Raw genomic sequence first — 15,356 nt, 5'->3', positions numbered from 1 at the left:
CTGTCTGCTTTCCTTAGATCCCCTACTCTTCTCCTTCTCTTTCCCCTCCCCTCGCCGCCCTCCCATCCTTTCCTAACTGGGGTGACACGCGGCGGCCATTGTGCCATCCTGGCATCGACCCTGTGTGACGGAAACTCCCACGTGCCCACTAAAGGTCCAGCGGCACCATTCCCTCCATAGCCGGCTCCAACGAGAGCCATTGATTTTTGTTAATGTCAGAGAGACTGGCCTCTTCCTCCGAGGAACCCAGTGGACATGAACTCATACTGAGGGAGGGAGTGGGTGAGATGCTCGTATATATACCGCACAGAGGAGAGGGCCATATCCACATTCCCTAAAAAGACATGTCATGCAAACTAAGTGGGTTGAGCTCCTTTGCTCTTTGAGAGAAGCGACTCCTCTTTTCCTCTCTTTCTCTTCCTCTGCCCTCACCCCTCCCTCCCCCACGCTCCCGCTGACCCTGTCACTTTCTCTTCTGTCAGCCAGCGTGTCTGTTATTGATGGGAGCTCAGAGCTGCTGTCTTCTCCAAAGCAGCTTGCCAGCAGACGCTCAGCTCATGCTCAGACAGCCTCATCTCTGCCGCTGCTGTATTCCCTTCAGGTGACCTCGCTTGAACCGGCGCCGACGCTCACAAAAAAGACACAGAAATGCAGAGCCGCACACTCATCCGCCGAGGCTGAGTGAAAGGCCGGTGCGTCAGCAGAGGATGGGAGAGGAGCCAGCTTGAGTTTCTGAAAATGTTCCTCCTTTGTTTCACTCTCTGGCAGGAAAGCAAGAGAAGATGATGTGAGGCTGATTTTACTGTCAGATGTGTGTGTGTCTGTTTCTTATTAGAGTATTAGCCCTGTGGCGTGAGGACGTTTTTTGTGATATGAGGTCATGTTTGTTGGTCCTCACTTCTAAAGGTCTTCAGGCTTGGAATTAGTATAAACTTCCATGAAGTTAAGACTCGTGAGAGGCAGATAAAAAAAGAAAAAAGAAAAGAAAGGTTGAAATTGAATCAGCGGGGGCCGAGACATCCTGACATTTACACGATGTCTACGCAGAGCAGAGGCAGCACATTAGTAGAGCAGCAGCAGCTCCAGTCCTCAGGCCGCGTCTACAAGGGATGCAGCGTTGAGTGTAGGCTGCTGTACGTCACCCGCGTGTCGGAAGGGCCGGTAAAGTTGGATTCTGCAAATCTCACAACGCAGCTCGACAGCCTCTTTCATGAAAAGCTCCCCACCTCCTCGACTTCCACTCCTCTCAGACCCCCACACCTCCAGACCAGTGGAGTGACCTGAGTCCAGAATTAGTAGTGAGTTTAAAGATGCTTTATACAGAATTTAGCGCTATCACGGCTGTCAACATGACCACAGCTGAGCCGGGGGCTAGCAGCTAGCATGGGCAGGGCAAACCACGGCAACATACCGGTTCGGTCCCCCAATAAAGTTATAATGGAGGCCTTAACTAGATGTTCCTACGATGTTTATATATATATTTATTTATTTTGAATCAACAGTAGTAACATCATTCTAATTATTGGTTAGCAGCGTGTTGTTTTGACGGATTTGTAAAGACCATTTTCCAGTTGTAAATACATTCATGTGCCCTTCATTTCCTGTTGCAGTGTTACAGTAATTTATTTCAAACATCATAGTTATCACTGTGAACCCGATGCCATTGTATAGCAGCATGTCTATGAGAATTACCCTCCTATTTTCTTTGCAAAGAGAGAAAATGTTTCACCTTTTGCTAACCGTAGCCGTCACAGCTGCACTGATTGGTGGGAAGCAAACCAATTAGCAGGAAGTGGAGACGCGTGATAAAATCCTACGACAGCAAGTCTGCGTTAATGCTGTCGTAATACAAGTCGTGGTGTGTTGGTGTTCATGATGCACTCTACAAATGGTTCTCTGCAAATACGCATATGGACATTTATGTGTAAAACTAAGATAGACATTTAATATTTGGATACAGACTTTAATAACTTAGAAGTTGCAGGTTTAAGGTTAGGATGAAATATACCATTTATTATACATATGTTAATTTGATTGTAAAGTGTACAGTTTATCCTGTATATACAACACGTATTTATTATTTCTTTGCCTCTTTCAGAAGCTATAACCCCATCAGTCCGTGAGACTGGAGCATGTCTTAAAGGGATTTCTTTAAAGCTCTATGTCCCTATTGTTGGAAGGCAAGGCATATTATTTGTATAGCACCTTTCAACAACAGGGCAATTCACAGTGCTTTATATAAAACATTAAAAGCATTGGAGGAAAAAAAAAACATTAAAACAAGCCAATAATAAAATAAAGTTTAAAATTTAAAATGTATTTAAATTTAAAATAAATAAATACATTAAAAAACATTAAATCAAAAAAATATTAAATTAAATATAAAATGGAAAATGCATGTTTTTTTTTCCATATTGTTTCACCATTTTACAAATAGAGCCAGTATGAATACAGAGAATATCATTCAGTCATATATCATTGTACAGCTTAGCCTAAAATCTATCTATGAGTAACATTCATGACCCTGAGGACAATTGAAGTTGACCCTCGACCTCTAGCTCTGCAGGAAGACACTCTGCTCCACCGGCTGCACATGAAGGAAGCAGGAGGTGACATTTTGTTGGCACAGGAAGGAGATGAGGGTGACATGCAAACAGCAGAATCTCACCTGAATGTCACATCAGCTCCAGATACTCAACTATGCCTCTCACTACTCATAATTATAGATTTTCAACCGTTTAGTTGATTCTCTCAGGAAGAAAATGTGAACGATATGATGGAGGCGGTCAAGATGTCCCTTTGTGGATGTGTGTGTATCTTTAGCTGCATGTGGAATTAATCTTCCTCCAACACGTTGCTTTAAATAGTCATCACATTTCCTCCCAACCCGCGCTCGCATTCAGAAACACGCCTCTGATCTCTCTCCTCGCCTGCGTCGGGTCTTTTCACCTCCACCTCCCGTCACCACGGCGACCCATTTACCTTCCGGTGAGACTTTCTCAAACATTTCTCATTAGACCTGAGAGAGGAGCGCGTTCTCCGCCCCGACTGTCGCGAGGACTCGTCATAGCTGTTAATGGGAATTATAGACTTTAATTGCGGCTGTCACTTTCCACTCCGTTGACGTATCGACCGGTGACAGCAGCGAGGCCTGCCGCCGCGGATGTGCGGGTACAAAGAGCAGCGAAGTTCGCATCCCTCTTCGCACTAATGAGCTGCCGCCATGATAAGCTGGGGGAACACGTGTTCCGCTCTCCGTGTCACTGAAAATATTTCAAAGGCGCGTGCCTGGTATTGCTTATTATGGTAATGAACATTCAGCCTGATAATGGGAATAAAAGATCCCGAGCTGCTGGGATTCTGGTAACAGGATTTCACTGTGTGTGTGTGTGTGTGTGTGTGTGTGTGTGTGTGTGTGTGTGTGTGTGTGTGTTTACAGGTACTCCAAGCTGTCCGACCCGGCCAACTGGCTGAAGATCAACAGGACCAACGGTCAGATCACCACCATGGCCCTGCTGGACCGAGAGTCCATGTACGTCAAGAACAACGTGTACGAGGCCACGTTCCTGGCATTCGACAATGGTAAGTCCGGTAAGTCAGGATGACTGTGTGTGCTTGTGACTCAGAAATAGACAGATATAGGCATTAGTGTCCAGCACGTTGGCAGCCAGGTAGTAGGGACGGCATGTCTTTGGATGGAAATTTGGTACAGACGTTCATGGTCCCCAGAGAATGAATTCTTATGACTCCGGTGACCTTTCCTTTCGATGAGGTCACAATTCTACTTTGTCCAATATCATTTGTTAAAGTCCCAGTCGGTAAGTCCGGTGGATCGAGGGCACTCTGTGTCAGATTTTGAATGTTTACAACTCTCAAGCTCCTCCCCCACGACCACCGAGCTCCTCCCCCAACGACCACCGAGCTCCTCCCCCACGGCCACCTAGCTCCTCCCCCCACGACCACCGCGCTCCTCCCCCACAACCACTAAGCTCCTCCCCCTCGACTCAGTGCCCTTTGAAATCCCTTAGATCACGCCACCTTTGAAACGCGGGTCCGATGTTGACTCCACCGGTGTTTTCTTTTGCTTGGTTGTTTTGGACCTCCTCGTTTCGGTTTTTAACGAGGAATTAGAAGCTTGTTCCTACTTCCCTCCGTCTCCCCCCTGTGATAGTGGAACGACCCGAGGGGGGAGGGGCTCTGTGTGTGCACGAACACAGCCCTGCGTACTGATTGGACAGGATGATCCGGGCTCTGTCGATCTTTGCAAAACAAACAACAGGCTCTACGTGCACGTAGAGGAGCACTCTTTTTCTAAAACCGGATGATTGATGTTGTTCTATCGGAGCGTAGTGTCGACTTCAGTGAATATGATCAAACAAATGTTGCCGACTGGGACTTTAAGTAATAGCATTCCTATCAGCCATCATCATACCTTTATGTTCAGTGCTAATTAACAAACATTATCCTGCTTGCTTTAGACGCTAAACATCGGCATGTTACCGTTGCCATGATGAGCATGTTAGCATGATGTTAGCGTTTGGCCCAACCAATGCAAACTCATGCTCTTGTTTGTCTCGTCTGTGTGAGAAATTGCATCGGCTATCTTTAAACGTAGATAACAAAACATCATTTGACTGAAAACGGTGATGTTTGTTATCATTTTTCATCATCATTCATCATCAGAATGGAAGCAGTACAGCACAGACGTAGTGGTCGTTATGGGCCACATTTCTCACTACTCAGAGACTAATCATCTAAAACTATCAACACAATGATGAAACTCATTATGGGAAACAATTTATCATACAACATAACAACATAACGGGTTACAGTGTACATAGAGACTGTGATATTTGTCCATCTAGTCACTGTTGCATTAGACACAGGCCTAATCCATTATGTAGCTTAGCTCCTCATTATGACAAGGTCAAATCTGACTTTATATCAAAATCATTTGATGGACTAACGATGTCCCACCTTCTCACTGACCTGCCAGACCCCCTACAGTGGGACGTTCATTGCCCTGTTGCCTGACAGATGGAGTCGAGAGTACCAGCCTCAGCTGCAGCAATAACACGTGAAGCTTAACTAAAGCACTACAAATAGAGGCGTTTGCTCCCTATGTAAGTAGGCGGGACCCAGATGTTTTGACTCGGCTAAGAAATAAAGGATCGGTTCCCCCCCGAAGCACACCGACTTAAGCTCAGAGTGTTGACTCCCTATTGATTCCGGAGCCCAGTGTCAACAAGGGGATATATTCCACTTTGATTGAAATTCTCTTTACTTATTCTACTCAAGCGAAGCGAAAGAAGCAACAAAGCACCCAGCCAATCATAACCGACAAGACAGTCGATGGGCCTTGGGGCCTGCCAGGGGCAACAGACCTTTACATAGTTGATGCACCGAGTTACTGTCTGATAGAGGGGGAAAAGTTGAAATATAACACTGATGAGCTACAGGGGTAAAACTCTATCTATACTGCATTGCATCAGGAATTTCTGTTCTCCTTACCGACAGTCGGAGTGCCAGCTGAATATCAAGGCCACAATATAAATCACCGCAATGCATCTTTTCAACAGAGCAGTCCACATTGGGGTCGTCGCGTCATTAGTAATTTCACAGCATTCCGACATCGCTACCAGAATACCAATCCAACTCAAACTCTGTGTTGCAACCGTTTGTTTGAAAGCAGATCGCTTTAATTCTGCCCATATGTTTATATCAGTAATTTGAACCACATCCCAGTCAGGGGAGAAAAAAATAGACTTTAAAATGAGGGAGATTACCATTTATGAGTCTTTCTTTTGCTGATTTGTTTTTGCACACTTCTGCCAGTGCTCGGAGAGCCGCAAGCCCCCGTGAAAACATCACAGCTTAAGTAATTCCCTATTTCGTTAAATATGAATGACTAAATAAGAGACAATCAAAGTTAGATTTCAGACTCGAGCAAATTCAATCAGGCAGAGACCATCTCGCATGTGAAATAACCGAACCGGTGCAAACGTTGGCAGACGGTCTTGAGTTGAAGTCGGACAGCATCGCTCAAAGTAACGAGCCGATTGAGAAAATGTGTTTTTTTTGGGAGGGCCATTCAGCAAAAACAGACTCGTTCTTTATCACAGCATCTAAACATTTAACCTTACAGGAGAGTCAACCTCATTACAAGTGAGACAGAACCAGCGTGACAACTTCCAGTTCATTTCACTTTTTGGAAAATCAAGAAGTGCACTTAAAACACACACACACACACACACACACACACACACACACACACACACACACACAATGAGGTGTTTATTCCCAGCACCATGTTGTACAGCACGGACCCCAGACAGTGTGGAGGGAAAAACAACGCTCCTCCGTCAGTTACTGCAATCAAAGCACATTAGAGATTTGCTGTTGATGCATAAAACATCAAATGTGTGTCTCCCAACCTGATGGTGCCTGGCAGTTTGTGTGAAACCCTGAATAAGTGATGATGCACTCGTGTTCGCTGGATGCAGTGGAGGGTTAGCAGTTAGCAGCGTTTCCCAGCAGGCTTTGCAGAGTGCAGATGGCGGCGATCGCCGTCCCCTCCGACAGGAGTCTCGCCTCGGCCCTTTTTTAGGAAGCAGCCAGTTTTAAACACAGTTTGTCCGCTTTAAGGAGACAAAAGCTATTTCTTTTCCGATTGTTTCTCCCTTTCACACATGAATCAACTCGAACACATAAAAATGGAAGGATTGTTTTGCTATCTTAACTCCCCTTTCCTGCTTTTTTTTTTTGTTGGTGCTCCATCTCCAGTCATTCCATCTGCCTCGCCTCCATTCACTCCTCTCTGGGTCGCTCCGTTAGGACCTCGCCGTCTCCTCCTTTGACCTCCTTTGCCTCCTCTCTCTCTCCCTTCACTCCCCCATCAGGCTCACCTCAAGCCAGCGGGACGGGAACCCTCCAGATCTACCTGATTGACGTGAATGACAATGCGCCCGTGCTGATCCCCCGGGAGGCCCAGGTGTGCGAGCGGGCGCGGCCCAACTCCAGGGTCAACATCACGGCCTCTGACGCCGACGCCGACCCCAACGTGGGGCCCTTCGTCTTCGAGCTGCCTACTTTCCCCGCCAGCGTCCGCCGCAACTGGACCGTCTCCAGACTCAGCGGTAATTAAATGCTGTGCATTGTCTCCGATTTCATATCGCTTTAACACTTTACCGACCCTTGTAGAAGTGTAGGAGGCATGTGCGCGTTTAGCATCCCCGGCTGAATTAAACCATAAACCTAACAGATGGGATGCAGAAGCCCTCTGCAGAGTAACTGGCGACATCAATCAGGGGGCCGGGGATTGCTGTAAGCCGCGAGAGAAAGTCCAAGTTTAACAAAATGTCTCACAAAGCTCACAGTGAGAGACGCGGGTGCCATCCAGTGTTGACGTAGGCTCTATCGTTTGTGACAAATGAGATCCATTCATCTCTCCGTCCCCCGAGCAGCCGATCTGTCACCTAATCCACCCAGATGGATGTATCACAGCAGTTGTCTTGAGGACAAATCGGATCACCTGGATTCATCTCCAACCGAGCCTCTTGTCTCAGCTTGACTGAGTGATAAATTCTGAAGGTTACACGTTCTGTTTTTGTTGTTTTTCCATATCTTGAATGCCTCCTCGCATACACACATGTCACAATGATTGCTTGGCGGTTTTGTTCATCTCTTACTTGGCGTGTCATTCCCTCGGACCTGCGCACGCGATGACATGATGTCCCGCGGGAGAGAAAATGTAAATACCTCTGCAGAACGCTGTCTGATCGTATTGCATCCGTTTAACGGTTTTAACGGTTGTCATCTCTCCAGGTGACTACGCTCAGCTGAGACTGAGGATCCCGTACCTGGAGGCCAGCGTGTACGAGATCCCCGTCATCGTGTCCGACTCGGGGAACCCTCCTCTGTCCAACCGCTCTGTGATCAGAGTGAAAGTGTGTCCCTGCGACGACAACGGGGACTGCAGCGCCACAGGGGCCGTGGCGGCCGCCGGCCTCGGCACCGGCGCCATCATCGCGATACTCATCTGCATCATCATACTGCTCAGTGAGTCCGACAGACAGAGGACAGAGTCCGACCACGCTCTGTGGGTGTCGTCGCTCATCAGCGCTGCCTCTGTTCTTCCACAGGCATGGTTCTGCTGTTCGTGGTGTGGATGAAGCGCAGAGAGAAGGAGCGGCAGGCGAAGCCCCTGCTGATCGACCCGGAGGACGACGTCCGAGACAATATCCTCAAGTATGACGAGGAGGGAGGAGGAGAGGAGGACCAGGTAACGTGGGCAGACCATCAATATATATATACGCGATGAATACAAGAGATAAAAGGCTGGCAGCCAGCAGTGGTGACTTCTGAGAGAAAACACACACCTTCATCTGAAGGTCAGGGATGTATTGATGGATTAGATCACTTTAAAAATCCACTGGTTTGGTTTCACGTGCAGTCAAAGTCAAACACATGTTCCAAGAGGACATTAGCGTAGTTTAGACGATTCAAAAACAATACAATTGATTGTTTAATTAAAAAAGTATTGACTTAGTCTGCAAGGTGGTGTATTCAGATTCAGATGGTGTGTTTTATTTGGCCATCACACCCAGAAATATTCTAATCATATATGAAAAAAACACACTTGAGAAGCTAGAAGCAGCATTTTTTTCTGGATAAACAAACTTGTCTATTTACCAATTATTTAAATAGCTGCTGTTAAATTATTAATAAATAACAGCTGATGCGTCTGAAAGAACAGAAAAAAACAGGCACTAAATAAGAAATAAAACTCTGAACTCCTTACTCAAATTCTAAGCCAAAGAAAGTTAGTACAGAATGAAATATCGTTTTTGTAAGAGTGCGTTCGACTTTGAAAAAAAGTTTTCGTGGTGCAATCTTCCGTCTTCCCTCCAAACAAGTGCAGGGGCTGAAAATGCTACTTCTCTCCACAACGTCTTGACTTTCTGCCCAGAAATAGCTGTATGAGTTATACACCTGCTGCACGCCATCTAATCATGTTTTCTAAATAAAACCTTCAACAATGTTACGCCAACAACTTTGATTAATTCAAGAAATGTATTATTAATTAGGACATTTTTAATACTTGACGTTCTGTAACACCCACACACTCCAGATATCCATAAACATATGCGAGCATCAGATGGCTGCCGCGTCTATATTTCCTCTCGTAAGCACCTGTCTGAGGCTTTAGTGCTAGACGGAGGGGGGAGAGCATACTGAGCAGGGAATGCCATTTAAGGCGGCGCGGGAAAATGTGAACGTAAAGCTCAGATTTCATATGACGGTTAAAAAAATGTTGCATTTGTTGATATTATCACATATTATCAGCAGTGTTTGATCAAACCACAGCTGCTGCCTGAGTGTTAACACGCTCGACACATCCTCGTTTCTAACATTGGAACACTATGAATTGTGGGTAATTCCCTCAAGCAAAAAATATTGCAGTACTGCAGACTTACAAAAGGGCTCAAAGGTCTGTAAGAAAGCCCGGCAGCACAGATGTCTGTGCAGGTCAACCCTGAGCCCTGGCAGACTTAACAGGAATACACATCAAAGTGTGTGAGGCTGTGAGGCCGGGCCAAAGTATCGGTACCGACTACCAAACTGAGCTGGATTATATACACCATATAAATATACATACACTATATATACTGGACTATATATTCAGACACATTGCAAAAAAGGTTAACGATGTTTGGGTTAAATTGCTGTGACTGAATGCTTAAAAAAACACATTAAACGAAAGACGTATTATTCAGTAATCAGAAGGAAAAAAATGTAGATTTGGCAAATGTAGAAAAAAGTAGTACATTACACTAAAAAAAGGAGCAAATGATGACTGTCTCTTCCTCTCCTGGCCTTGATTAAACCCCTGAAAACCCATCTCTGTTCATCCATCATGCCTTAAAGTGGCTGAGGTCCAACTCTCATTTAGTATGCGCCTATCGATGAATGTGCAAATGAGTGTGACTGAAACAAACTCACCGTTTGACCAACGCGTTGGCTCGGCCATCTGTTTTCCGGTGAACAATCTTCTAAGCGGTGCTGCTCTGATCCGCCTCATTCCGCTGCAGCGTGATGCTGATGATGTGGAAAGCCCCATCCTGCATATTGGCGGGATCACTCCCTTAGTCGTGTGACGTCTAACTCCATGTCGTCGATGCACAGAAATGATCACGCTGCTTATTTTGCTCAGCATGAAAAAAAAAAACCCACCATATGGACACATTAACGAGGTTAAAAGCTTGATTTTCTTTCCCTCCCGTGGCCTCCGTCCAGGACTACGACTTGAGCCAGCTGCAGCAGCCAGAGTCTTTAGACCACATCATCAGTAAGCCGGCGGGGGTGCGCAGGGTGGATGAGAGACCTGTGATCGCTGAGTCGCAGTACCCCGTCAGACCCAGTCTGCCCCACCCTGGAGATATAGGAGACTTCATTAACGATGTAAGTTCAAGGCTCTTTCTTTAAATGTTCCTGTTTAGCAGCTGGGTTCAGACCTCATTGATGTGACTGAAGACATGAAGGGATTCACTTTTATTTCCTCCAGAATAGCAGGGGTGCTGCTAGAAACATTTGTCCCCTGTATGTAGCTCAGTGACCATTAAGGGACATTAAAACCATAATAATAATGCATTATTGCAATTTTTACATTCTGGCCACCTGAACCTGTAAAATCCTCCTTTTATTGTTGGTGAACACCATCCTGATCCAGTATACAGGCCCAAGCACATAGAGCATATATGTGTTAATGCTGTAAGAGCAGGTTGAGTATCCGTCTCCATGTGTCCAGGGTCTGAGGGCAGCAGACAACGACCCCACGGCTCCTCCCTACGACTCCCTGCTGGTGTTCGACTACGAGGGCAGCGGCTCCACCGCCGGATCCGTCAGCTCCCTCAACTCCACCAGCTCAGGGGACCAGGACTACGACTACCTCAACGACTGGGGCCCTCGCTTCAAGAAGCTGGCCGACCTCTACGGGGGAGGGGACGACGACTGAGAGCGGAGCAGGGGGGGTTGGCGGGGCTGGGTTGGGGGCAGGAGTCAGGAGAGGCGGGGTCAGTTGGATTGGATGCTCCAGAAACCGGGGGCAAAGGGGCCGAAACGACAGACCCTCATGTGGGCGGCGTTGGTCGGCTCACAGCGACCGAGCCGGCTGACATGAACTCCCGCTGCAACGCGACTGTATTCTGGCTTTATATTTTGTAGTGGCGAGTTTCTAGTGTGACGTTTTTTTGTTTTGGTTGTTGTTCTCTCACCGTGCTGGACCCGGAGCTCCCCGGGGACGAATCAAGGCGGTCGTGAGAGACACAAAAGTAGTGAATTTGTGCTTTTGATTGATTTCTACAACACGACCATCTCTTGCTTTAGTCTCACACTGAAGAGAATGTTTTTTTCGAGGGAAGACGCTCTCGGACTCTCTCTCTTTCACTCTGTCAACTTGAATTTTACCTTAGAACAGAAGCACTGTCATTTTATAAAGTGCCTTTTGTGGTGTGTTTTTGTATCAGACTCCTGCTATCTCAGGATCGGTTGCCATTCGTGCAGTACAGTGGAGGTGCGTCCTCCCTCCCCCCTCCTCCTCCTGAAACCAGCCCCGCCTGTCGCTCCTCCCCCCTCCCTTTCACAGTGGTGCGGATGAACAACCCCAGCAGCCATGTCCCAGGAGGGAGGCACACAAGCCAGGGCAGACTATCGGATATATCATAACCCCGCTGAGTTATGGCCTAACAGAAGAGCCGATAACAGTTGCCGTGGGGACGACAACCCTTTTCTCCGAGGACCTGCTCAGTTTGACTTTCACAAGCATCACCTGTCGACACGCTGACATTGTGTGAGACCATTTTTTTATACACGTGGGGATTTTTCTAATTTAGTGGAGAATGCCTGCCTTTCCTCTGTGGACTCGAGGGTTTGGGAGCCTTTATGTTGAGATGCTTGCCTGCCCTGTATGGTTTTGTGTTGCTCTCTCCACAGTGTAAAGCTTATGGCATGATCTGATCGAGTTCAGACGGTGTAAGAAAGTGGAACTTGAAATGACTTGGAACAGTCTGACAAAGATATTTTTTGTTTTTGTTTTTCGCCTTGAACATTCCTGTTTTATATAGGCCAACAAAACTATTAAAAGGTGCATGATTTTTTTTTTTTTTTTCTCAAAAATGTTTTACTCAAAGCACTTGTTACTATGTGGTGAGAATGTGAAAATAGTCAGCGGAAACTATATGAGTATACTCTGTATAAAGACACTGAGAAAATAAAAATACTGTAAGATACCTATTTTTGAAGTATTGATGACATTGAAGTTGCTGCTCTTTCTCTAGCTCGCCATTGGGTTTAGGGGGATAATTTTTGGCCTGTTCATTTCTAACGTGGATATTTTTGTTTCTTTCTGTTCAGCATAATTCCATCTTTAGAGATGCCTGCTTATACATGTTTTCTTTCAGTTTTGCTCTTCTTTTCTTCTTAGGAGATTGTTTTCTAAAAAAAAAGAAGAAATGCTTTGTTATACTCCTTTTATATGTGAAAACACAGCCTTCCCCTTTCACTCTGTATTGTCCCGGACAGACGTGTTCCTTCTGTTGGCCGCCGGCCTCAGGACAGAGGAAGGGTCATTAGCCATGCCTGCTGATAGTTGTTCTTTTATTCAGTGTCCTGGAATTCTTTTATCCATTCATCTAGATACTGGATGTGTGCTTCAGAAAATAAACAAGACATGTTTTGAAAATGTGCCATCTTTTTTTTAATTTTTTTTTTAATATTCCTTCCATTCAACACCTACAGGTGTTTACTCTGAACTGCGTGACATGGCAGATATATTGTCTATCAAAGCATTAAATAATACGAGGAAATCGCTATTCATTGCTATCATCTGGAGTAGAATAGACTGGAAGCTGCTATGTATTGGAACATTTCTGATGTTTGCCCCCGCTGTTTCAGTTCAAGTCGACTGATTTGACAGCAATTTCTTTCTCATCATTGTCTTTTTTTAAAAGATACTGTGGCAGACAGCAATGTATGCCTCCTCCCCTCTCCTGTAAGCATATAAATCCCACTCATAGTAGCTTGAATTCACTGCATTTTCTTCTTGTTTATGAAACCATTGGTTTGTGTTTGCCCACTGAATGATCGCAGCATCTTTGTGTGTTTTTACGTGTTAAGTGGAACAGACTCCCATCGGAATTACGCAGTTAATCTTTGACCTTATTGTTTGGATACAGCTTCGTTTTCAAATTAAAAGAAAAAACGCCCGCTATTCGGCCCTTTATTGCATCTCAGGCGAAGGAGTCGAGAGGTCAGGAAGTATATTTGTGTCCATTCCTGTGATTTCAATTAGTAAGCCGAAGCGCCCAAAAAACCCACTGGGGATTTAAAGGGATTGAATCCTCTCCGGCTGTGTGTCTATCAATTAGCCACACCATTAATCCCCACGGCGTAATCTCATTAGATGGAGCGCCTTTAATGAGACACCCAGAGAGAAGGCAGGGAGGCAGGCGGTAAGAGAGAGGGAGAAAAATGAGGCAGTGGCGAGATGCAGGTAGGCCGTGTGGAGAGGTGATTAGTCGGATGGAAGAGAGGGTCAGGAGAAGGAGGGGTCAAGAACGGCAGGAACAATGCATAACATTTAGAAAATTGCTTTTTTTTTTTTTTAAAAAAAGGTTAAATATGAGAGAGAGTGATACTCATGTGTTGTCCGCCATAGATTGGAGGAGGCAAGAAGGCTGGTAGAGATGCAAAGAGCTGATGGAGCATAGTGGACAGGTGCTTCCATTCCTCATCCACACCGTCCCAGTAATGAGAACACGCCGTAATAAACCTAAATTCATCTTCACCCTAGAGAATTCCGCTATGGAGACAGAATTGTGGACCTATGTTTCTGTAATAAGAGAGCCATCAGAGGTGGGCTCCACCCGCTCTGAAATAATAATCCAGTTGGTAAAAGGTCATCTTGGCCACAGCCAGTCAGCAGATAAGGAGATTAACTTCAGAGAAAGTTTCTTTGATGGGCTTAGCTGAAGTTCTCTTGGTTTCCCTGTGGCAGATAGTCGGAGTGAAAGAAGAAAGCAAACTCAAGTTGCCCCCTTGATAAATGGCGTATATAGACAGAGCTTTGCTGCTGGCTTGCAGCCAGTGCCTTGTGTGTTGTAAATAAAGTTCTCCTCTTCAAACATGTCCAAGCCTGGCTCTTTTCATTTCCTCTCTATATAGCTAGTGGGTCTCTTGGGCCGGTGCTGGGAAAAAGTCCATTCTGAAAAAAAAAAAAACACCACCGGATGTTGGTTCTGATGCTGCCTGTGTGATCAACGGCTCCCAGTTTAGTGTTGATGTTGCTGTTCAGCAAAGGTACCGCCCAGTGTGGGCTGGCCCTGCTGGCTGCTTTTCTGCTGACACCACTCTGAGCCGCCTGCTATTTCAGGACTCCATCTAAAACGAGATCAAAGCAGCGGAATAAATTTGATGTCCATGCCGCGTGAGTGGGGGGAGAGAATATCTACTGTTTAACGACCAGCCATTCATGGATGGCTGGTCCAGTGAAGACGCTCTGCAATTACCAGGACGGGGTGAACCTGTCTGTGCATTTTTAAAAAAAAGAGCATTTCATGCTAATCCTGAATGCTTTTCTTGTGGAGAATCATCTCAATAAAGACCCATTTTACCCCCCAACATTTATTTGACAAAGATATACTTTCAGTGAAGTTACTATCATATTAGTACAGCAACTTGTAGAAGTATAGCACTGCCTAGGGGGGAAATGGATTAACAACTGGGCAACTATGATCAGTATGAAACACATTCCTACATTAATGATGGCTAAGAATGATGGCTGGACTTGAGTACACCGTTTATGATCATAGGATACTCATGTCCATGCTAATGCACCAGCATACATGATCATAATGGTCATGATTGTGTAGTGTAGCTGCAAATGGATTAAAACTTCCTAACCATAATGATAAATACTTCAGTTAGGTAATGCAGTGGTGAAGGAATAATAGCACTTTTGCAATTTGATTTGATTTGATTTTTATTTGAAAGGGACCATGTGCAATTAAAAACATAAATGTAAACATTTGATGCATTGCACCAGAGTTAGCCTTAGGCTAATTTGCATCTGCAGTCCCAATTGTGGTTCCCTCTTCTCAAACGTCTGTGTTTAACACAAGTTTAAGAGATTTTAACATTTTGTTATAAAACATAAAAAAAAAAACATTCAGTAAATATCCGTCTTGTGAATTTTCAAGCTTTTAGGTGTCTTTAAAAAGCTGGTTGCTAACTGGACTATAAATCCTCTTCACGTCGACTAGTCCGCCTTTACAACCTTGTTGTGTATATTCACATATAGC

The 15,356-nt window shown here is 45.4% G+C and overlaps 1 protein-coding gene across 2 annotated transcripts in view; it reads left to right on the top strand.

Annotated features, from left to right (window-relative positions):
* The window catches only part of cdh4 (cadherin 4, type 1, R-cadherin (retinal)), a 174,911-nt gene extending 162,172 nt beyond the window's left edge, over window positions 1–12,739 (top strand). Inside the window, exons 12-17 of one of the 2 annotated variants that reach the window (XM_084026410.1) lie at window positions 3,440–3,591; window positions 6,900–7,136; window positions 7,825–8,058; window positions 8,142–8,281; window positions 10,297–10,461; window positions 10,808–12,739. In XM_084026410.1, coding sequence (XP_083882536.1) covers window positions 3,440–3,591; window positions 6,900–7,136; window positions 7,825–8,058; window positions 8,142–8,281; window positions 10,297–10,461; window positions 10,808–11,014 — 1,135 coding nt within the window. In that variant the 3' untranslated portion in view covers window positions 11,015–12,739. The remainder of the gene's footprint in view (window positions 1–3,439; window positions 3,592–6,899; window positions 7,137–7,824; window positions 8,059–8,141; window positions 8,282–10,296; window positions 10,462–10,807) is intronic. The other variant, XM_084026411.1, reaches the window with a different exon arrangement.
* Window positions 12,740–15,356: the final 2,617 nt, after the last annotated feature.

This window comes from Eutrigla gurnardus, assembly GCF_963514095.1.
Source record: "Eutrigla gurnardus genome assembly, chromosome: 2".
Classification (NCBI taxonomy): domain Eukaryota; kingdom Metazoa; phylum Chordata; class Actinopteri; order Perciformes; family Triglidae; genus Eutrigla; species Eutrigla gurnardus.
This window is presented reverse-complemented; position numbering and strand designations above follow the sequence as displayed.